Below are 23901 nucleotides of genomic sequence, written 5' to 3' on the forward strand. Positions count from 1 at the left end.
TGAACATTCACAAAAATCAGTCCCAAAAGCCCACATGAAAAAATATGGCAGTAATTTATAGTCAATACTTGTGGTTTTGAACCATACTATAGTAAAGTGTATTACACTGTATATATCATAGTATCTACGCCTCTTTCTTGGCTCATTTGTTGACCAAATTATTATGACTATTATTAGGTATCTTGTTTGCTTTTTAATATTTGTAATAATGTAATATTTATTTTTTATTATAAATATTATACATTAATATTATTGGAGTGTTACTATGGCAACTACATAATTTCCACAACAAATTTTTTAAACGTACTTTACTAAAGTATGGTTCAAAATCTCTATAGCATTTACTATAGTATAGTTTCTTCCTGTAGGAGATTTGGGAAATAATGAAGTTTTTATTTTTATTGCATTTTTTTTTACAAATGTTCTTTGACATTCAGTTGATGTCAGAATTATGAGCCCTCCTGTTTATTTTCCCCCAGCTTCTGTTTAACAGAGAGAAGACTTGCTCAACACATTTCTACTCATAATAGTGTTAATAACTCATCTCTAATAACTGATTTATTTTCTCTTTGTCATGATGACAGTAAATAATATAAGACTAGATATTCTTCAAGACACTAGTATTTAAAGGCTTAACTAGGGTAATTAGGTTAACTAAGCAGGTTAGGGTAATTAGGCAAGTAATTGTATAATGATGGTTTGTTCTGTAGACAGTCGAAAAAAATATATAGCTTAAAGGGGCTAATAATATTGACCTTAAAATGGATTTTAAAAAAATTAAAAACTGCTTTCATTCTAGCCGAAATAAAACAAATAAGACTTTCTCTAGAAGAAAAAATATTATAAGACATACTGTGAACATTTCTTTGCTCTGTTAAACATCATTTGGGAAAAATTAAAAAAAAGTGGGCTGAAATGAGGGCTAATAATTCTGTATATAACGGCATAATTAATTTGATAAAAAGTATTTCTAACATATAAAGATGCCAAAATGAAGGGAACATAAAGAATGTCTATTGTTAAAGGAATGTTGAAAACGATTAGAAATATTTGCATTTTAATGGACTCGAAACATTTACAAAAACAAAACTGCAGTTTTTAAACATTTCAAAGTGTCCAGATACATCATGTGCACATTATATGACAATAATAAAGTGTGAACCAATTCTCAATGTCATGTGACAGGTTGTAATTAAATATTGATTCACAATTTTATGATTTTAAAGTCTTGGGTTGTAAATGCTGCTACATGGCCATATTGACAGACATTAGCTTTATTGATTGCAAAGTAAAAAAAAACTGAACTGTAGTGCAAAAAATGCTTCAAAATATTGTTTTGTTTTTCCTTAAAACAAGCTAAATAATCTACCAGTACGGTAACTAAAATAACCTGTCTTTTTGTTTGGAATATAGTCATTGTACTTAATCAATTGACAGATATTTAGCTTTTTTTAAAGAAGAAAACCTCTCTTCATTTGGACTTATTATTTCTGAAAACAACACTAGATTCTGTGATTGTCTAGAAAAAGCTCCTTGATTTAAGAGTTTATAGATATTTGGACTAGAAACGAGACACAAACTCTGAGTAAGAGACGCATGTTTTGCAGTGTACTCATGGATTTCTCCTTGTTTTCCTTCATCTAGCTCTGAGAAGAAGCAGAGTCCGGAGCGGCCGGTGATTGAGGTGACCCTGCTGAGAAACACACACACACAGACACCCTCACAGACCCCAGATGAGTGTGTTCAGCTGAGACGGGCCAGACTGAGAGATGTGCCCCAGTGTCCAGACAGCATCAGACTGGGCAAACTGGCCTTCTTCCACTATCTGGAGAGAGTCGAGACCATGCGCTGCTTCTGGGAGCTCAAGCACATCCAGCTGGAGGGTAATCAGGTACGGACACCACACATGTGCATCTTTTTGAATTTCTCTTTCATTCAGACTGTAGGCGGCACGGTGGCTCAGTGGTTAGCACTGTTGCCTCACAGCAAGAAGGTCGCTGGTTCGAGCCTCAGCAGGGTCAGTTGGTGTTTCTGTGTGGAGTTTGCATGTTCTTCCCGTGTTGGTTTCCTCCAGGTGCTCCGGTTTCCCCCACAGTCCAAACACATGCGCTATAGGGGAATTGATCAACTAAACTGGCCGTAGTGTATGAGTGTGTGAATGAGTGTGTTTCCCAGTACTGGGTTGCAGCTGGAAGGGCACCCAGCTTTCGTCATAGGGTTGAAAACACTAGCACATCATTGATGTTTTTAAATTGCACACCAGTAAATGTGCTGTTTAGCTATTGAGCAAGACTATCATGGTAAAAACAATTACTTTTAATGGTAAAATACTACAGTAAAACGCTGCTGCCTGGATAACAGTAGACTTCCTTAATGTATGAGTTGAATAACTCTAAGCTGACTCTCCCAGGTTTCCTTGTATGACACTTGTCTTTGACATTAATACGGCTCTTTTTAGTTTTCTTTCTCATTAGTTATATACCTGTAGAGTTTTGATAAACAATGTTTATGTGTTTAGTAGTGATGAAAAAGTACTACAGTAATTTAAAGTAAATACTACTGTGCATAGTAAAGTACCTGAACTGATCTGTTGTGGTGATTCTACAGATGCAACACAACAACTACTGTAATATAAACAAATGACCCAATAGTGTAGTTTTCTACAACTATAGGGCGTATTACACTATAACACCACAGTTTACAGTAGTAAACACTAAAATATACGACTGTAGTTGATCAGTTCACTATAGATGATGTTACAGTATGCTGGAGCATTCATTGACGGAGTTGTAGATGCTATAATAAATACAGTATAATTCTAAATGAGGGTGAGTACATTTAGTTGGGATCAAAACTGGGTCAACTGTCCCTTTTGGGTGTTGAATATAACACTGAGGTCTCTCCCAACCTTAGTTCCACAGTAATGTAAAACACAGAGCACTGCTGCTATCTGGTGGACGGGTTGTGCTATGTGAATGACTGCAGACTCAAATTATGAGCATAAATGCTGTACATGTGACTGAATGAGAAAACAATCAAAACTGCCTATTTAAAAAAAGGTCATATTAACTTAATGACTTTTATTTCATCAAATTATCAATTTATTCAATCAATAATTATAAATACTTCAATAGATTACATTAGATTAAACTTTATTGTCATTACACAGGTACAAGGCAATGAAATGTTGTTTAGGTCTAACCAGTGCAGGATATAGGTATAAGCTATAAAGAGCAGCTATAGAAAAACTATGGTGATGTTTACACATGGATGTACTGAGGGGCGGACTTAGTGATTTGGGGGCCCTAAGCAATTCCAGGTATGGGTCTTTAGCATTTTTGACAAATAAACTGCATGTTAAGCAGTAAATCACCAATAAAAAAACAACTTCACAAACTATGTACAGCAGGGGTGTCCAAACACGTCCTGGAGGGCCAGTGTCCTGCAGATTTGAGCTCCGACTTGTCTCAACACACCTGCACAAAGGTTTCTAGAAAGCCTAGTAAGAGCTTGATTAGCTAGCTCAGGTGTGTCTGATTGAGGATCTCTAAATATCTACAAATTCTCAAATCAAGGAGCATTTTCTCTTGACTTCTAGACTTCTCCGCGACTCACAGATTGCAAATGATCCGATCAGAGCGAATCTTTATACAGTGACTCACTGATTCAAATGATCCAATCAGAGAGAGTTGTTAGGCAGCGACTCACTTGTTCAAATAATCCATTCGGAGCGAGTCTGCAGGCATCGACTCACTGGTTCTTACATAAAAGAATCAGCTCAATAGGTAAACCTCAAGGATGTCTATATAATATGTGTATCTTTATACAAGACAAACAAGCACACTCTGTTTATACCTGGCATCCCCAGAATGATGAGAGCCTGCTTCTTGAAGGATAAAAATATATTTCTATTGCAGAACCTGAAATAATATATCCTTCACACTTTTTTAATAGCTTAAAAGGCATCTGAAGCAGAGGGAAACTGGCAGCTTTGTTGACCATGAGCTGATTGCATTGAGATGATGATGAATAAAAGCCAGCAGGCCGTGTTCAGCTGTATTCCTGCACCTGTCACCACACACACATGCATATGTCCTCGGGGATGACAGAAAGCAGGGGGCTCTGGGAATGCAGGAGCACGTCAAATCAAACGCAGTGTACTTTTAAAGCAGACCTCACACACACTTTCATCCACAGACTTTGTCGCAGCTAAATAAACCCAGCAGATTAAGCAGAAACAGCAGGCGCTCAGACACTATGGATTGCTTCTTCAAGGGCAGATACATTTGGATTGTTGGCAGCGTGTGTTTTCTGGCCTCGTATCTCTGGCACACAGTCTGGGATTTACTCTTGTACCGAAGGAAATCCAGATCTTCAGCTAGTGCACAGGTGAATATACTGGGTTACAAAACAACCCAGCATTGTTTACAGTGTCGAGAGTGGAGGATCTGATCTGTTTGCAGCTTCATTTGCCTGTAAACATGTACAGTACTAATGTAAACGCTGCTGAAGTCAAGGTTGAGTTCATTTCTTACATATATAATATTTAAGACTGTGCAGGCTGTTGTTTGGTATGATTACTTATTATCAGGTATTTTATTTTGGACAGTTCTCTGTTGTTAATTTACAATGTTTTCAGGATAATTAGACCCCCATTCCCAAATAAATCAGGATTACATGAAACATAATAAACATAAACAAGTAATTAACTACTTTTTAACCTTCATGAGGACACTCAGTTTGAATGGGCGTGGCCAGTTGTAGACTCAGAAAACACGCCCATTGCTGTAATTGGCTGACTGTTTTGCATATTAACAGTTGTTTGAATGGGTGTGGCCATCTGTAAACTCAGAAGTACATGCCCACCACTGTGATTGGCTGACTCTTTTGCATATTAACAGTTGTTTAAATGGGCGTGGTCAATTGTAGACTCAGAAGTACACGCCCACTGCTGTAATTGGCTGACTGTTTTGCATATTAACAGTTGTTTGAATGGGTGTGGCCAAATGTAGACTCAGAAGTATACACCCACTTTTGTGATTGACAATTTTGGACATTAACAGTCGTTTGAAGGGGCATGGCCAGTTGAAAACTCAGAAGTACACGCCCACTGCTATGACTGGCTGACAGTTTTACATATTAACAGTTGCTTGAATAGGCGTGGCCAGTTGTAGACTCAGAAGTACACGCCCACTGCTGTGATTGGCTGACTGTTTTGCATATTAACAGTTGTTTGAATGAGCATGGCCAGTTGTACACTCAGAAGTACACGCCCACTGCTGTGACTGGCTAACAGGTTTGCATATTAACAGTTGTTTAAATGGGCGTGGTCAATTGTAGACTCAGAAGTACACGCCCACTGCTATGACTGGCTGACAGTTTTACATATTAACAGTTGCTTGAATAGGCGTGGCCAGTTGTAGACTCAGAAGTACACTCCCACTGCTGTGATTGGCTGACTGTTTTGCATATCAACAGTTGTTTAAATGGGCATGGCCAGTTGTACACTGAGAAGTACACGCCCACTGCTGTGATTGGCTGACTGTTTTGCATATAAACAGTTGTTTGAAGAGGCATGGCCAGTTGTACACTCAGAAGTACACGCCCACTGCTGTGATTGGCTGACTGTTTTGCATATTAACAGTAGTTTGAATGGGCATGGACAGTTGTACACTCAGAAGTACACGCCCAATGCTGTGACTGGCTAACAGGTTTGCATATTAACAGTTGTTTCAATGGCTGTGGCCAGTTGTAGACTCAGAAGTACATGCCCACTGCTGTGATTGGCTGCCTGTTTTACATATTAATAGTTGTTTGAATAGGCATGGCTGATTGTAGACTTAGAAGTACACGCCCACTGCTGTGACTGGCTGACTGTTTTGCATATTAACAGTTGTTTTAATGGGCGTGGCCAGTTGTAGACTCAGACGTACACGCCCACTGCAGTGATTGGCTGACAGTTTTGCATATTACCAGTTTTAAACAGGCCGTGCAGTGACAGTGGGTGTTGATCTTCAGTGGAGGTGGAGCTTATCCTCCCTATTACATCATAGAATAGAAGATCCCAGAAGCTGTGGTTTCAATACAAGCTGATTTTAGAGGAACCACAGAGAGTTTAATTCTGAAACGTACAGGATGTTTTAATAGTGCTGCGAGCTCTTATAATGTCAGAAGATCCAGAGGATTTTGGTTTCTCATTTTAGGACTCCTTTAACAAACATTAACAGACTGAAGTTATCTTTCTAAATGAAGAAGTGCTATATTTAGTCGTATCAAGTGTAGTCATGCATGTGGAAACAATGCAAGCGTTTGGCAGTGCGCACTATACAGTGACATCATCATCCCAGACTATAATAAACTATACTGTATAGAGTATATAGACTAAAACAACTCCTGTTTCACAGACAGACTGAGGAGTTATCAACACTTGATACAGCTTTAAGACTTCACAACATGGTACAAATGCCATGCGCTGAGGGCAGAGTAGACTCTCATTTCATCTGATTATAGACTGGAGTCATTGATAATCCATGATATAATACATAACGCTGGGTTGCATTAACCCAGTGTTGGGTCAAATATATATATATGAACAATTTTGGGTTCATATTTTCAATGAAACTTAAATCAAAAACTTGGGTTTGTCTATATTTGACCCAAACACTGGATCACAACAACCCATCATTGTTTTCAGCGCTGTGATTGGAGTATCTGATTAGTTTGCACCTTCATTTCCCTGTAAATAATTACAGAAGTAATAGTAAATGAGTCATGTTTGAATTCAGTTTTACATATATTAACTAGATTGTGCAAGCTGTTGTTTGGTAGGATTACCTGTTCTCTGGCACTCAGGGCAGTTACTTATACTGAAAATACTTTAGATATAAAAGGCGTTGAATGTTTTGATGTTATTTTGGTGGTCTTGTCTGTTTATCTAGCTGTGTTAAGGCTGAATGATGTGCTCTCTGCATCTATTATTAAAGCGTGAGCTGATTTACTGCATCTGCTTCTTGTCTACACTGAGTATAAATGAGATGAGAAGCACATATATTTGGCATGAGACTGAATCTGAAACAGTCGCCTAGTCCAGTTGCATCATCCATCAACCTTTATATAGAAATATATTGGAAGTTGCAAGATCGCTCAATAAATAAACTCACTAACAGCTTGCACCAGCACAAACAATTACTATTTCACTCCAACAATATTTATTCACAGGGAACATTTAAACAGAATCAAGATGGATGAAATGAGTGTTTCAAAGAATGAACACAATAAATATGAAGCCTAAAAGAAGGAAAATAAGCAGACAAACAAGTTCAGCTGAAGTAAAACACACTGAAGTGCTTTACAAACTAGACAGAGGTTTAATATACTCTTACAAAGATATTGATTCATGATTAACTCCAGATAGCAAGGGATTAACTTTTTTTCTGAGTAGACAAAGTTGTTCAATTCAAATGAACCATTCAGAGTGAGTCTTCACTCAGTGACTCACTGATTCAATTGATCCATTTAGAGGGAGTCTCGAGGCAGCGACTCACTGATTCAAATGATCCAATCAAAGCAAGTCTCCAAGCAGTGACTCACTGATTCAATTGATCAGTTTAGAGTGAGTCTCCAAGCTGCGATTTACTGATTCAAATTATTTATTCAGTGTGAGTCTTCTTTCAGTGACTCACTGATTCAATTAATCCATTTAGAGTGAGTCTCCAAGCAGTGACTCACTGATTCAATAGATCTATTTAGAGTGAGTCTCGAAGCAGCGATTTATTCATTTTCTTTTCAGCTTAGTCCCTTTACTAATCTGGGGTTGCCACAGTGGAATGAACCGCCAACTTATCCAGCACGTTTTTACATAGCGGATGCCCTTCCAGCCGCAACCCATCTCTGGGAAAAGCAGCAATTCACTGATTCAAATGATCCATTCAGAGTGAGTCTCCAAGCAGCGATTCACTAATTCAAATGATCCGTACTGAGCAAGTCTCTATGGCGGCGACTCACTGATTCAAATGATCAGAGTGAGTTTCCTGGTAGCAACTCACAGATTTAAATGATCCATTCAGAGTGAGTCTCCAGTCAGCGACTCCTGATTCATTCAATTATTCATTCATTTGCCTTCGGGTTAGTCCCTTTATTCATCAGGGGTCGCCTCAGCGGAATGAACCGCCAACTATTCCAGCACATGTTTTACACAGCGGATGCCCATTTTAGCTGCAACCCAGTACTGGGAAACACCCATACACACTCATTCACACACACACACGCACACACTACGGCCGATTTAGTTCATCAATTCCCCTATAGCGCATGTGTTTGGTCTGTGGGGGAAACCAGAGCACCCGGAGGAAACCCATGCCAACACGGGGAGAACATGCAAACTCCACACAGAAACAACTTGTAAACAACTCACTGATTCAAATGATCCTTTCAGAGTGAGTCTCCAGGTAGCGACTCACTGCTCTTTACATAAAAGAATCAGCTCCTTAGGTCAACCTGAAGGATATAATATGTGTATCTTTATACAAGACAAACAAGCACACTGTTTATATCTGGCATCCCCAGAATGATGCCGAGAGCCCACTTCTTGAAGGATAATATATATATATATATATATATATATATATATATATATATATATATATATATATATATATATATATATATATATTCAAATAATTCAGTCTGTAAATGATTCACTGAATTGATTTCAGTGAATCATTTTTTAAAAATGAGTCAACAACAGTTGTTCAAAGAGTAAATAACCCAGACTGAGTTACAATGGCTGGATTTTAATATTTATAATTGTAAATGAGAATTATAGTTAGGTGAAAAATGCAGGTCAGTCTTTGTAACGTGATGGTGTTTATGGCAAAAAATATCCCAAGTAATACATGTTTTGTGCACTTGAAAGTTAGCTAAAATAAAAAATACACTGTTTATAAAAATGGCACAAATGTGCATTAGAATAAAGTCACTGGTGTTTCTGCTGTTTGGATATTCAGGAGTTTACTGTATTTTTCCTATTGGCATACACTGAACAAAACAAACAACACAACACAAAAATGACAAGCGAAGAAGATATAAGGTAAAAACTATTTATTATTGAGGCCGTCATAAGATAAGATTAGATTCGGAGAGACTGTGATGACAGGAATGTTTGTTTTGGTGGATTCATCTGTTTGAGATGTTTTATTTACACCCTCAATATTTCTTTTGGAGAAAAAAGTAAAGCTTTAAAGGGAATAGTTCACCCACAAATGAAATGCAAAAGATATTTTGGTTGGAAACCAGCAGGGATTGACTTCCATGGTATTTTTTTTCCCTGTTATTGATATTAATGGCTATCAGTTTCCAACATTCTTCAAAATATCTTCTTTTGTGTTCAACACTTCAACAAATGCTTAGAATTTATTTTTTTTAGTCCAAATATATGAAAAATCAGAATTAAAGAGTCAAAATTAAGTGAGTTTTTCATTAAATCAAGCAAAATATTCTGTCAATAGGGTGGGCAGAATAATCTTATGTCAAAAGGAAAAACAAGATTGTTTTAGTTTCCCCGTTGGCAGATTATTTAGCTTGTTTTAATAAAAACTCACTTAATTTTGCCTCATTATTTCTGAAAACAAGACTATATTTTGTGCTTGTCTAGAAAATTCCTCTTAATGTAAGAATTATTAGATATTTGGTCCAGAAACAAGACAAAAACTCTGTGTAAGTAAAGCAAATCCTCTTGAGGAAGAATAAATGATGAGCACATTTCATTATTTGGGTTTAAAACAACACTGCAACACGACACAATATTCAGAATCATTACATACTGTTTGTAGTGCAAAGCAGTTACAAGTCCATACATTAGCTATGTTATGATCCATATCTGAGATTTGTTCTGCTGTAGAGTCCCTTCTTCTCTTATTTTAGGATATTAAATCCCGTTCTTGTACTATAGTATCTGCGCTGTATCCTTCAGAGCATTACACCGGTGCTGAGCGCAGCGCTTGTGTCTCATGTGTCTTCATGTCTGGAAAATTGGGCGGCTGACAAAATGGCAAAATGACACCAGGAGGTGGCAAAGCACGCTCAGATGTCCCGGACACAGTGTCCTGAAGGGGAGTATTGATGTCATGATAAACTCAATCACACCCTGTGTTTATATCTGTCCATCTCTGCTCTGTTTGGAAACTCTCAGTAATTCATAAATCTCATATGAAAAGCCACAAAGTTAAAGTCAAAATTATTCACCCTCCTGTAAATTTGATCTTCAAATATTTCCCACATGATGTTGAACAGATTGAGGAATTTCTCACAGTATTTCCTCTAATATTTCTTCTTCTGGAGAAAGTCTTATTTGTTTTATTTCAGCTAGAATAAAAGCAGTTTTTAATAGTTTTAAAGCCATTTTAAGCTCAATATTATTAGCCCCCTTCAGCAATATTAGTGTTGGATTGTCTCCAGAATAAACCACTGTTATACAATGACTTGCCTAATTACCCTAAATTTACCCTCATTACTCTAGTGAAGCCTTTAAATGTGACTTTAAGCTGAATACTAGTGTCTTGAAGAATATCTAGTCTAATATTATGTGCTGTCATCATGGCAAAGAGAAAAGAAATCAGTCATTATATTATATTATATTATATTATATTATATTATATTATATTATATTATATTATATTATATTATATTATATTATATTAGAAATGTGATAATTCTGATTTCAACTATTTCTCACTCTCATGTCATCCCGAATGCTCGATTTTTATCCAGAAAAGAAGATATTTAAAGGGACAGTTCACCCAAAACTGAAATTTCTGTCATCATTTACTCACCCTTCAGGAGTTTCTTTCTTCTGTTGAACACACAAAAAAAGAAGTTTTGAAGAATGTTTGAGTCCTGTATCCATTGACTTATGTAGTGTTTGTTTTTCCTACTATGGAAGTCAATGGTTACTGGTTTTCACCTTTTTAAAAAAAATGTCGTCTTTAGTTTTCTACATAAAAAAGAAACGCATAAAGGTTTAAAACCACATGAGGGAGAGCAATTAGTTTTCATTTGTGGATGAATTGTCCCTTAAAAAAATAATAAATAAAAATAAATAAATGAATAGATAAATAAATTATATATATATATATATATATATATATATATATATATATATATATATATATATATATATATATATATATATATATATATATATATATATATATATATATATATATATTAATTGCAATTACATTCTTTTCTAAAATAATTCAGCCCTGCTAAAAATACAAGACAAAATTCAAGACCCTAAAAGATTTAGGATTGTCAATGCAGTTCAATTCCACATGTTAAGTCGTGACGCATGAAAAACTTGTTTAAATAATTAATATTTTCTACAGGATGCTTTACAGTAATATATTTTTGCAAATACATTAGACTAGTCAGTAATAAACCCAAAATCGGGAGCTAATCTAACAAAAAAATGACTACAGTCCAAAAAATAGCCCACCCAAATTACTACATTGGCTAAAAAGCTAAAATAAAATTGTAATAACCAGTAAAAATCAAGAGAATATCAAATTTAGTTGAAATTTTGTAGTTCAACTGTTTGAATTTAAATGCATTAAGATGTTCAGTGACAAACTCTTTATGGATAAAAGGATTAAAATATTGCTTTTCAAAAGGAGGTATACTCGTTTATGCTGAGCACTCTATATATTTATGCACCTTCAACTTTTCATCTTGCCAAAGAACAATTCGTGCTTGGACCTGTTGGGGATTTCAGTTCGTTCTGGCCTGAACACATTCATCTCACCTTGTCTGATAGGTGACACATTACGCCTTAATTTCTGTAGCGGCGTCTTCATTACCGCACAACATGTGTTATTGAGCTCTCACATCAGTCAGTGAATGGTCTGAATGTGTTGTATGTGGGCTCCAGCAGCTGTGCAGTCCTGTTGCAGTCGTCATTTTCTCACCGCACAGTAAGACTTGGCTTCAACTCTCCGAATGCTTCTATTACATCCCAATTCTCAGGTTTCATTGTAAACTGCTAGTAAAATAAACTCCAGAGAGCTGCTGTTTACTCCACAGCTTTACGGTTGTGTTGTCTTCAAATGGTAGTTTTGCGTTACTCTCCCAAGCACTGTCCAAATTTATACTCTGGCAATGACCGCTGATGTGTTTTTCTTGGTATGCTGATGGGCAGCAAATATCCAATCCTTTGCTGACGGTCAAACTTAGGCTGGAATGGTGGTGTTCTTGCGTGTGCGCTGAGTACACACATTGCATGCATTGACATCACCAGCATTTCGTCATAAATACTTCATTTATGTTTATTTATTTAGCAGATGTATAGGGGCAAATGCAACTTACAAGTAAATAAAAAGAAGCATTCAGAACAACAGAGAGCAGCAGTATATAGAGCCATGACAAATCTAAGATAGTTTATTATAAACACTACACAGTTTAAAAATGTGTAGTGTTTATAAGTAAGTGTCTGGTGCATATGCAGAGGAAAAGTCTCCTACAGGTGGTTTGTAAAGCCCACTCACCTGTGTAAATTGCACTGTGTAAATTCTGTAAAATGATTCTCAGTCAGTGAATATTTAGTCACTTTCTAAGGAAAAGTGATTTTCAAACTTGTGTTTGCTCTACAAAATGGATCATAGAAACTTCAAATTTGGCAAGTTTACTATTCAGGACGATTTAAATCAATGCACCAAATTTAAGTAATTTCCTACTTTTGGTTCATAGATTGCTCTTGGGTAATATCAATAATAAAATAAAAGAAAACTAAAAGTGAGTACTCTAATTGCCTTAAAATTATTAAGTAAATGAACATATGTACATAATTATAAAAATTAAGTCAACTTATAGTTCAGTTTTAACCAGTTTAGTCACTTTTAAAGAAAAGTAAATTTTCAAATTTGTGTTTGCTCTACAAAATGGATCATAGAGACTTCAAATTTGGCAAGTTTACTATTCAGGATGATATAAACCAATGCACCAAATTTCAGCATTGCCCTATTTATGGTTCATAGATTGCCCTTGGGTAATATCAATAATAACATAAAAGAAAACTAAAAGATACTAAAAGTGAGTAAACCAATTGCCTTAAAATTCTTAAGTAAATAAACTCTGTATATAATTATAAATATATAATTATAAATATTAAGTTAAGTCAATTTAATAGTTCCAGTTTTAACTGGTTTAGTCACTTTTTAAAGAAAAGTCCATTTTCAAACTTTTGTTTACTCTACGAAATTGCTCATAGTGACTTCAAATTTGGCAAGTTTACTATTTAGGACCACCTAAATCAATGCACCAAATATCAGCATTTTCCTACTTACGGTCCATACATTAATTAAAAAAACAAACAAAAAACAAAAAAACTACTGAGTATACAAAGGGCTACAGCATGATTGGTTCCCAGTCTCATATAATCTATTGAATAACATTTACAGCAGAGATCTGGATATATTAGTATAACCTAGTTTAGCTAATTAACTAACTAATTGCATTTTACTACTGGAGTTCTCCCTGAACACATTTGTGCTGCCTCGTCACACCGTATCCATGTAGTCTTAGACGGTGTGGAATGATGAGTGTCTCCATTTTTACTGTCATCTGCTGGTGTTTCAGGACAGGTGATGCAGGTCCTCTTGTAAACACGGTCCACTTTGATCTCATTGTTCACAGCATTGTTAGTGTCAAATGTCCACTGCTGGTTTACAGTGAAAATAAACACTAGACGTATCTTCTCTTTAGACTTGCTCGGCCATTGATTGAAACATACACCATGAGGAGTTGCACTAGTTGTAGTCATATCAGTCATAACATCTACCAATATTTGGTCAATTAATAAATGTGTGTTCCCCTTTCTGTTACTTTTAATCAATGGCAAGCTGAATTGAGCATATATTTTGTTAAGATGTCAGTATATCTGTGAAATTATTAGTTCTCCAGTGAAACTCTTTTTAAATATTTCCCAAAGTTTAATAACTTTGTCTTTAGCTGTGTTTATTTGTTCTGGCCTTTCTGCTAATTAAATCCACTGGCACCTTCTATAAAGGGGTCAGTGGGTCAAATGTTGCATGTGACTTTGAGACTATGATGACTCTCGTGTCGTGTTGGCCCATCTCAATGTCCTCATGCTATTCTGAGAGGAAACATTTTGTTTGGTGAGAATCCTATTTGAGAAATATAGAAAACGAACACTGGTGTGAAATATACTCTGCACTACTACTAGGTCAAGTAGGTCAAGTCAAGTGTTATTGGACAGAGAATCAAATTTCATTCTCAAAGTTAAAACTGAGCTGTCTTGACTGCAGATGAGTAAGGATTTTAGAGGACTGGAGAGGGCGAATCGGTCACAACACTGACAAAAGCTCTAGATTTAGTCAAAAGAGTTAAAAATCCAATACTAAAAATTCAATACTAGGCCTTTTCCAGTGACCTCTTCACAACGTCTTCGCCTTCATTTCTATCAATATACAAGCTCTCAGGATTTCTGGAAATGTTCCATCAACATAAAATCTTAATATACCACATCTCAGACTGAACCTCTCAAGGTGAAAGATAAGTCAGTCCTCAAGTTTCTTTCCATTGATTCTGTGAGCAGCCGTTTTGGGAAAGCGAGTGTCTCCGGGGCCCCTGTGACACCTGGCGGGCAGGAATCTGACATGGCTTTAAAGCGTCTCCAATATCAGACGGCAGTCCCCGAGCCAAACATAGCCCCTCCTCAGGACCTGCTGACGTAAACCCCCCTGTACCACTTACATTCACTGAGACCGGCTCATTCCATTCTTAATATGAGCCTCAGTTTGCAGAGTCCGTCAATGGAGAGGAAGAAAGAAATGGATGGATTAATTGGTTATCAAGGGATTTAACATGCTGTTTTACAGTGGATTTGGTCTTCTTTGGTGTTGTTTTGAATACTTGGCTACATCTACACATTCATCCACTCCATTCTAAGGTTTTCACTGCACTTGTCTCTTTGGTTTTTCGTTGACGTACCATGAGTTCTGCTGACTCTAGCTCAGGCATGGACCTGCTCCAGGTTAGAATCGAGTCTTTGAGTAGTAAAATGGACCGGCTGATTAGTATCCAGGAAAAAGTGCTCAGCCGATTGGACGGCATGTCTCAGGACATCGACGGAATCGAGAGAGACGTAGAAACGCTTAAAGTAGAAAAGGAGGAGATCCATTTCCCTCCGGTTATCCGCACCGGCCAAGGCAACCAGATGAAGGAAATGTGTAAAGAAATGAACAGCATCATGTTGGCGGTGAACCAGCGCTCAGAGCAGCAGACGCAGAAGCTGGAGGGAATGGAGAAACTGGTGATGAGCATCCAGCAGGCGGTCAGCTTCATCGGGGAAACCGTCAAAACTTCCAAAATTATGGATATTATGTTCAAAGGCCCGGCTTCTCGGAAGAACAAAACCGCTTCGGGACTAAAGTCGAAGGATAACAAGATCAAACCCAGCAGCAAGTGTGAGAACAGTGAGCCGGTCAATGCTAAGGTGAGTTTTGGAGCTGTGGCCTGACACTGTTTGAGAAATCGACTCTGAGATTCACACAATGCATCGCTATTCTCTATTGAATGGATTTGAGCTTGGTTTTTGACCACAGGTGGCGCTCTAGGCTAGTTTTTAACAGCAGATGGCGCTCTAGACTAGTTTGTAACAGCAGATGGCGCTCTAGACTAATTTTTAACAGCAGATGGCGCTCTAGGCTAGTTTTTAACAGCAGATGGCGCTCTAGACTGGTTTTTAACAGCAGATGGCGCTCTAGACTAGTTTTTAAACAGCAGATGGCGCTCTAGACTGGTTTTTAACAGCAGATGGCACTCTAGACTGGTTTTGAACAGCAGATGGCGCTCTAGACTAGTTTGTAACAGCAGATGGCGCTCTAGACTAATTTTTAACAGCAGATGGCGCTCTAGGCTAGTTTTTAACAGCAGATGGCGCTCTAGACTGGTTTTTAACAGCAGATGGCGCTCTAGACTAGTTTTTAAACAGCAGATGGCGCTCTAGACTGGTTTTTAACAGCAGATGGCACTCTAGACTGGTTTTTAACAGCAGATGGCACTCTAGACTGGTTTTGAACAGCAGATGGCGCTCTAGGCTAGTTTTTAAACAGCAGATGGCGCTCTAGACTAGTTTGTAACAGCAGATGGCGCTCTAGGCTAGTTTTTAACAGCAGATGGCGCTCTAGACTAGTTTTTAACAGCAGATGGCGCTCTAGGCTAGTTTTTAACAGCAGATGGCGCTCTAGACTAGTTTTTAACAGCAGATGGCGCTCTAGGCTAGTTTTTAACAGCAGATGGCGCTCTAGACTGGTTTTTAACAGCAGATGGCGCTCTAGACTAGTTTTTAACAGCAGATGGCGCTCTAGACTGGTTTTTAACAGCAGATGGCGCTCTAGACTGGTTTTTAACAGCAGATGGCGCTCTAGACTAGTTTTTAACAGCAGATGGCCCTCTAGACTAATTTTAAACAGCAGATGCCGCTCTAGACTAGTTTTTGCACAGCAGATGGTGCTCTAGGCTAGCGTTTAACAGCAGATGGCGCTCTAGGCTAGTTTTTAACAGCAAACGGTAGTCTAGACTAGTGTTTAACAGCAGATGGCGCCCTAGTCGAGTTTTTAAATCAGCAGACAGTGCTCAAGGCTAGTTTTTTAACAGCAAATGGTATAAATCTCAGAAACATTGCAGAATCGGTTTCTCCAACGATTTTTTGCCTCAGCTTTAGTGAGTTATATGAAAGATCGTTTTGGCATTTCGTAAAGAAAATTCATTCGTGGTTATACCAAAAGAAACTAACGTCTTCATTCCAACTTTTCCATTCATTTCATGGAAACTTTCCCAAGATAGAAGGTACGATGCCATTCTGAGGGCCCTTAAAAGGTAGACACTCGCATGGCCATTAAAGACAGATTTACTTTCAGACAGCAGGACTGAAATGATCTTATCAGGCATCAGCATCACAACGGGGGACTTTAATTAGAAAAGTAAACAGATGAACTGAGCTGGAATTGTGTGTTCGTTTCAGATGGCGTTACTCTTCCACTCGCAGCCATTTGCCCTTCAAAGTAACATGTGTTGTGTTATCGTAGATACCCCACACATCATCAGCCAAGCTATCTATGTAAGGGAAAGACTTCAGCTGATGGCCCCACATTAGGAGAAGCATGTCGTTTATGCATTCATTCTCCATATTTATATTCCATATGGCAGGCGAAAGGAAACATGCAGTTGTATTCCTCTTGTTTAAAAGATGCAGCATATAAATGCACCTCTTTATACTTGCTTTGAAACATATTTATTGCATGTTCCATCATGCAATAGTTGTGTTTCCATCCAAAAATGCTAATTAAAGTTGTGCATTAAATAGAAAGTTTGCGTAAAATGTTAGTGAGTAAATCTAATGAGAAACAAAAGAGAATAAACAGATCAGTTCCTGCTAAACATGCACAAATATTGCTCGGAGAAGTGTAAGTTCATGCATTAGGAGAAGCCACTGTTTTTTTTCTTCTCTAATAAATGAGATGCGCCCTAGAAGATGCATGAAATGCAATGAATGCTCATTTTTTTCTTATCAGATTAAAATGTAATTCTCTCAGTTGTGCTCATACATTTGTTTATGCACATCTTGATGTTTCCATGAACATTTTATATAGTCGAAAATCTGCATAAATAGATGGATGGCTACTGTTTGCAATACATTTTAAATGTAACACTCTGCTATCCTGTAACAAAACATCTTGTGTCTATAAGAACAACTATTAAAGTCTTTAAAAATGTTCACGTGCCTCTTAAATATAAAAATCTCCAGACGTGGTAGACTGCAGAATGTTTTTTACTTAAGTTCTTGTCTTGTTTCTCATCTAAATATCTAAAAATGCTTAAATCAAGATGTTTTTCTTACACTAAGTGTTTTGTTTTCAGAAATACGTGAGTTTTCCCCCTTAAAACAAGCTAGTAATCTGCCAATGGGGTAAATTCAATAATAGTATTCCAAACCAAAAACATGATTCCAAAAGTTCATATTCAGCAGTGTATGTTCTCAAGAAACAGCCTGTCACAAGAACTGTTTGCTGACTCTAAATGAATTGTACAAATCGGCTTCACATATTAAAGATTTGCCGTTTAGGTACTGCGGTGAAATGGTTTCCTTTGTTTTCTTTTTGTTTTAAAGCTAAAAGAACCCAAAGGTTTTCATCTGAGCCTCAAAGGCCTCAAAGCACAGAAGAAGAAGAAACCACCAGATTCAGCTGGTAAGTACAAAAACAAAACACACATACAAACGTTAGTCTTGTTTTCAGGAATAATGAGTCAAAATGAAGAGATTTTTACCCTATTGACCAACACAGGCTTATTGTGAAAATGTACCCCTGTATACATTACTGAAGATCGTTAATTATGTAGCCTGGGGAAGGTATGGCTGCATTTCGTCTCTAAAATGAAGGCTATGGGGCGTTATGATGCCATTCCTTTTCGTGTTTACCAGCTGACCTATTACCTCCGTGTGGACGGTGTCATGAGAAACCAAGTCCCCCCATGAGAATTAGGTCTGCCTATAGGACCCTGATTTGTCCTTTTGTTTCACTGGAGTTGTCATAGGTATAGCCTGTAGCACCAGATTATAAAGTGCAGTATTACAACTAATAATTCTGTGAAATCATGTTGTAATTTACATCATGTAAAAAGTGTAATAATGACCATTTCACCATTATAATGACATTTATAAGCGTTATATAGACCCTTTCACATGCTGATGTATAATTAATGGCATGGATTATGAAACTAAGCATTTATATTTCATACTGTTCAGTCAGCCTATGTGCTAGCATTATCATACATCTACCGTTAGAACAAGAACGGTTCCAGAAAGCAGGTAAGACAAAAATAAAAACCCAAAAATAAAATAAACAAGTAAATAACAGGGTGAGAATGTGGTAAAATCTGAAAACGTGGTAAAAACCAGACGAGGGCTTTTCTTTTTCTGGATTGCTTTTGAAAACACTGTTGGTTGGGTTAGGAAAGGAGGAGGAGGGTGGGTCAGTCGATCGCTCAGTCAGTCAGTCGACAGCGACCTCTGGTGGATTTACATCAGAACAGCAGCTAATGGCACTTGCGAGAGAAGCGGATTCATGAAAACAAAACTACAAAAAAACTGACGCATTTGGTGCTCTCCAGAAATGTATACAGGGGTACATCTCCAAAATGAGCCTGTGCTTTCATTGGCATAATATTTTTGCTTGTTTTAAGGAAAAACTTGCTTAATTTTGTCTCATTATTTCTGAAAACTAAACAATAGTTTGTACTTGTCTTGAAAATGCTCCTTAATTTAAGATTTTTTTAATATTTAGACAAGAAAGAAGACAAAACCTCTAAATAATTAATGAAGTTTTTGCAGTGTAGTCAGTATCAGAGTGTGCAACCCAGACACTACATTGAAACGCATCTTACGTTCATATTCCAGCAGACAAAGTCTTTCTGAGAAAGCAGGCGCTGTTGCTTGAAGAAGTTCAGAAACTCAACCAAGAGAACGCCGAGCGCTCAAAACCGTCCCTGAATCAGGAGGATGGCGTGCAGAAATCAGAAAATGTCTCGGTTACTCCAGATCTGCAGGACATTATCCTGGAGGAAGCCAAGCCGATGGAGGACGAGCCGAGAAAGAAGACAAAAGTAGAGAAAAAGGTGACTCTGGATCTCAAAGAAGACCAGATGAAGGAACCAGAGACGAAAACAGAGGAGATCCGAGGGGAAACGCAGAACTTAGAGACTGAAGAAAAGCTGCTGAAGACCACAGATGAGCTTAAAGATCAGAAAACAGACGATACGGAGAGCAAGACGACTACTGAGGGCCCTTCAGTAGCTGACATTATTGACACAAAGGCTACTGAAGCCGCTACAGAAGATGTTATTTCTGACAAAGAGACTATTAAGGGCACTTCAGAAGCTGACATTACTGACACAAAGACTATTGAGGGCACTTCAGAAGCTGATATTACTACTATAGAGACTTCTGAGGGCCCTTCAGAAGCTGACATTACTGATATAGAGACTACTGAGGGCCCTTCAGAAGCTGATATTACTGACACAGAGCCGCCAACACCTGAGAACTCAGAAATAAGGTGAGCTTCAAGTCTGCATGAACTGCTGTTTTTCTGTATTGTGAAGCAGAGAAACTGAATATTAATGAGAAAAAAAGTGGGCGTGGCTTGTTTTTCCTACTGTGAGCTGATTGGCTGTAGTAAAGTAGGCGTTTCATTTAGAAAGATGGAGAAAAGGGTTTGGAGAGAGTTATTACAACCTAACAGACTCCTCCTCCTCCTCACCATTTCTGTTTGTTGTCATAGCGATGTCAAAACTGACAGGTGGAAGGGCGTGGTTATGTGTTAGCCACGCCCAATATCTAATAAAGTCTGATTGACTGCACTGGAATAGTTTTGTCACCTCAAAACAAATCCTGCAATCCCAAGTTTGATCCTCCAGAATAATAGTACCGGCCTCCTCTGTTCTGTTTGTGTGACAGCAGCGAGTCCGAGCAGGTAGATGAAGTGACGACCAGCAGCAAACGACGCGTGACAGAGGAAGATCTGGGTTTGGAGGACCATAAAAAGAGCCGTGTTGAGGATGGAGAAGAGCAGGAGCCGGAGCCGCCGGAGCCTGAAGATCTGCGCGCTGTGTTTAAAGCCGACGGTGTGGAGATCCAGATCGACTTCAGCAAACTGAAGAAGCAGAGCTTTGAGGTTGAAGATGATGAAGATCACGGCGATCACTTCTTCATTGGTATGATTCTCGTTTGTGTGCAATATATGTGTGCTGGGGAAGGTTACTTTTATAATTAGTGGATTACAATCTTGCCATGTCTTAAGAGTGCTGTATATTGTTTTTTATGCATATTATATTGTTATTACAAGAAAAGACAGTGTTTTAATGAAATGACATCTCTTTATCATGAGAAAAGGTGTTTTAATGACATAATATCTCGTTATTACAAGAAAATATTTAATTTTAATGACATAAAATCTTGTTATTGTGATAAAAAAATGTTTTAAGGAAATAATGATGTCATTTTACCAACATAATATCTCATTACAAGAAAAAACATCTCGTAAATACAAGAAAATATGTTGTTTTAACGAGAAAAGATTTAATGACAGAGAAAGATTTAATGACATCTCGTTATTACGAGAAAAGATGTTTTAACTAAATAATTATCTCATTATGTCTTAAAGGTGCTGCATGTCGTAACTATGTATATTACGAGAAGATATGTAGTTTAAATGAAATAACATATTATTATGAGAAAAGATAATTCTGAAACTAAATAATTCTGTTGTTTTAATGACTTAATATTTCGTTATTATGAGAAAAGATGTCGTTTTAATGTGAAAATATCTCATTTAACAGCATAATATCTTGTTAAGAGAAAATATGTTTTAACTAAATAATTATGTCGTTTTAACAACATAATATCTCATTATTATGAGAAAAATGTCATTTTAATGAAAAAAAACATCTCGTAATTACATGAAAAGATGTTGTCTTAATGAGAAAATATCTTGTTTTAATGACATAAAATCTTATTATTACGAGAAAAGATGTTGTTTTAACAAGAAAAGATCTTTGATAGACAAAATCTTGTTATTATGAGAAAATATGTTGCTTTAATGAGAAAATATCTTGTTTTAATGACTTAAAATCTTATTATTATGAGAAAAGATGTTTTAATAAGCAAATATCCTATTTTAACACACAAAAAAACTTGTTTTGTTTTAACCAGAAAATATCTCGTTTTAATGACATAAAATTTCAATATTACGAGAAAAACGTTTTAAGGAGATAATTATTTTGTTTTAACAACATAATATCTTGTTATGACAAGAAAAAAAATAATAAAAAATAAAAAAATAAAATGGTATTTACGAGAAAAGATGCTGTTGGAATTTGGTATTCACAGGAAAATATCTAATTTTAACGACAGATCTCATTATATAGAGAAAATGTGTTTTTAACAAAAAAAAATTGTTTTAACTACACAAAATTTCAGTATTATGAGAAAAAATCTTGTTTTTTTAGCATGATATCTTGTTATTATGAGAAAATATGTTGTTTTAATGAGAAAATATCTAATTTTAATGACATAAAATCTTATTACTATGAGAAAAGATGTTTTAACAAGCAAATATCCTATTTTAACAAGAAAAAAAAACTTGTTTTAACTACACAAAATCTCAGTATTATGAGAAAAAATTTAGTTTTAACAAGAAAAAATCTTGTTTTTTTAGCATAATATCTCGTTATTATGAGAAAATATGTTATAACTAAATAATAATGTCATTTTAACAACATAATATCTCATTATTGCAAGAAAAATGTCATTTTAATGAAAAAAACATGTCGTAATTACAAGAAAAGAAGTCATCTTAAAGATAAAATATCTTGTTTTAACTACATAAAATCTCATTATAAGAAAATATTTTTAACAACAAACACTTGTGTGATGTTATTACCAGAAAATATGTTGTTTTAATGAGAAAATATCTAGTTTTAATGACATAAAATGTTATCATTGCGAGAAAAAACGTTAACGAAATAATTATGTCATTTTAACAACATACGCTGAAAAAAGTGTTGCGTGCAAAACAGTTGCAAACAATTTATTTGTGTTGAATTTAAACAAATTAAATTTATTAAGTTCAACTTAATTTGTTTGTTTAAATTCAGCTCAAATAAGTTGTTTACAACCACTTAACGTAAAAAATTGAGTAAATCCAAGGAATCATCTTTGAATAATTTTTCTCAGTGTAATATCTCATTATTGCAAAGAAAAAAATGTCATTTTAACAAAAAAATGAGCTAAATTGAGAAAAGATGTTGCTTTAACAAGAAAAAAATCTAATTTTAACAACATATCTTGTTTTTATGAGAAAAGATGCTGTGTTAAGGAGGAAACATCTCATTTTAACAACATCAAATCTTGTTATTATGAGAAAAGATGTCATTTTTGACATATTTGAGTGTAAAAATGATGTGTGTCGCAGATAAATTCCCCTTTCTCCTCCGTAACATTTGTATGGATCGTCCTGTATGTTGTGCTGTCCCGCAGACTGCACGCCGCCTCCAGCAGCTCCGTTCAACCACCGCGTGGTGTCCGCAAAACCCCACCAGATCAGCACATTCTACACCATCAACCAGCAGGAGGTTCTCGGAGGGTAAGGGTTATTTTCTCACCGCTGGAATGATATCTCAGAACAGAATGTTTTAAATATGGCGTAAATGCAGGCTCTGTAGGCCGCTAATCCCCTCAAAGGCTAATTGCGTAACGCTACAGCCGCTCTCCCTCCACCCATTCATAACTTCAGAGTCCAGCCAGTTATTTATACATGTGAAATCGTAGCTCCGCGGCAGCTGGAAACTAATCACTAGGTGTTAATCTGCCTCTTCACTGGGAATGTTCTTCTCGTTGTTCATAGAATAGTGTCTGAAAAATATGACACCCGCTGCTGCATCACCACTGTGTCCCTGCAGTGCTTCCTGCTCTGTCCTTATACGGTCATTTCGCATAAACAGGTCTCTGGACACTTAAGCCACACTTAAGACGTTTAAATGTCATTGCAGGACACTAAATGTCAACGTGAGCGTCTGCAGGATCGCATCTCAGTTTAACCAGGAGCGCTTTCTTCTTCATTTTAGCTTGAGGACTTACAATCAGCTGCTGTTTCTTATGCAAATCATTCATATGCAAATTTTTAAGGGGTAGATGAACCAATTATTGTCTTTTACCCACTTTATGTAAATATGTATAAATGTGATCATGTAAAGGCACTATACAGATATACCCTAATAAAATATTACTCCAGTAGTCCTCAATTGATCACTTGAATCACTGAGTCACTAAGG

General features: G+C 36.6%; 1 protein-coding gene across 3 annotated transcripts in view; it reads left to right on the top strand.

The window, feature by feature from the left end:
• Positions 1–4179: 4179 nt before the first annotated feature.
• Positions 4180–23901, top strand: part of mylk4a (myosin light chain kinase family, member 4a) — a 29208-nt gene continuing 9486 nt past the window's right edge. Inside the window, exons 1-5 of one of the 3 annotated variants that reach the window (XM_056470371.1) lie at positions 4180–4389; positions 18185–18263; positions 19472–20126; positions 20528–20784; positions 23108–23213. In XM_056470371.1, the coding sequence (XP_056326346.1) occupies positions 4258–4389; positions 18185–18263; positions 19472–20126; positions 20528–20784; positions 23108–23213 (1229 nt within the window). In that variant the 5' untranslated portion in view covers positions 4180–4257. Of the gene's footprint in view, positions 4390–14638; positions 15509–18184; positions 18264–19471; positions 20127–20527; positions 20785–23107; positions 23214–23901 lie in introns of those variants that run through there. The other 2 variants (XM_056470363.1, XM_056470356.1) reach the window with 2 other exon arrangements.

The sequence above is a fragment of the Danio aesculapii genome, chromosome 2, assembly GCF_903798145.1.
Source record: "Danio aesculapii chromosome 2, fDanAes4.1, whole genome shotgun sequence".
NCBI classification, from domain to species: domain Eukaryota; kingdom Metazoa; phylum Chordata; class Actinopteri; order Cypriniformes; family Danionidae; genus Danio; species Danio aesculapii.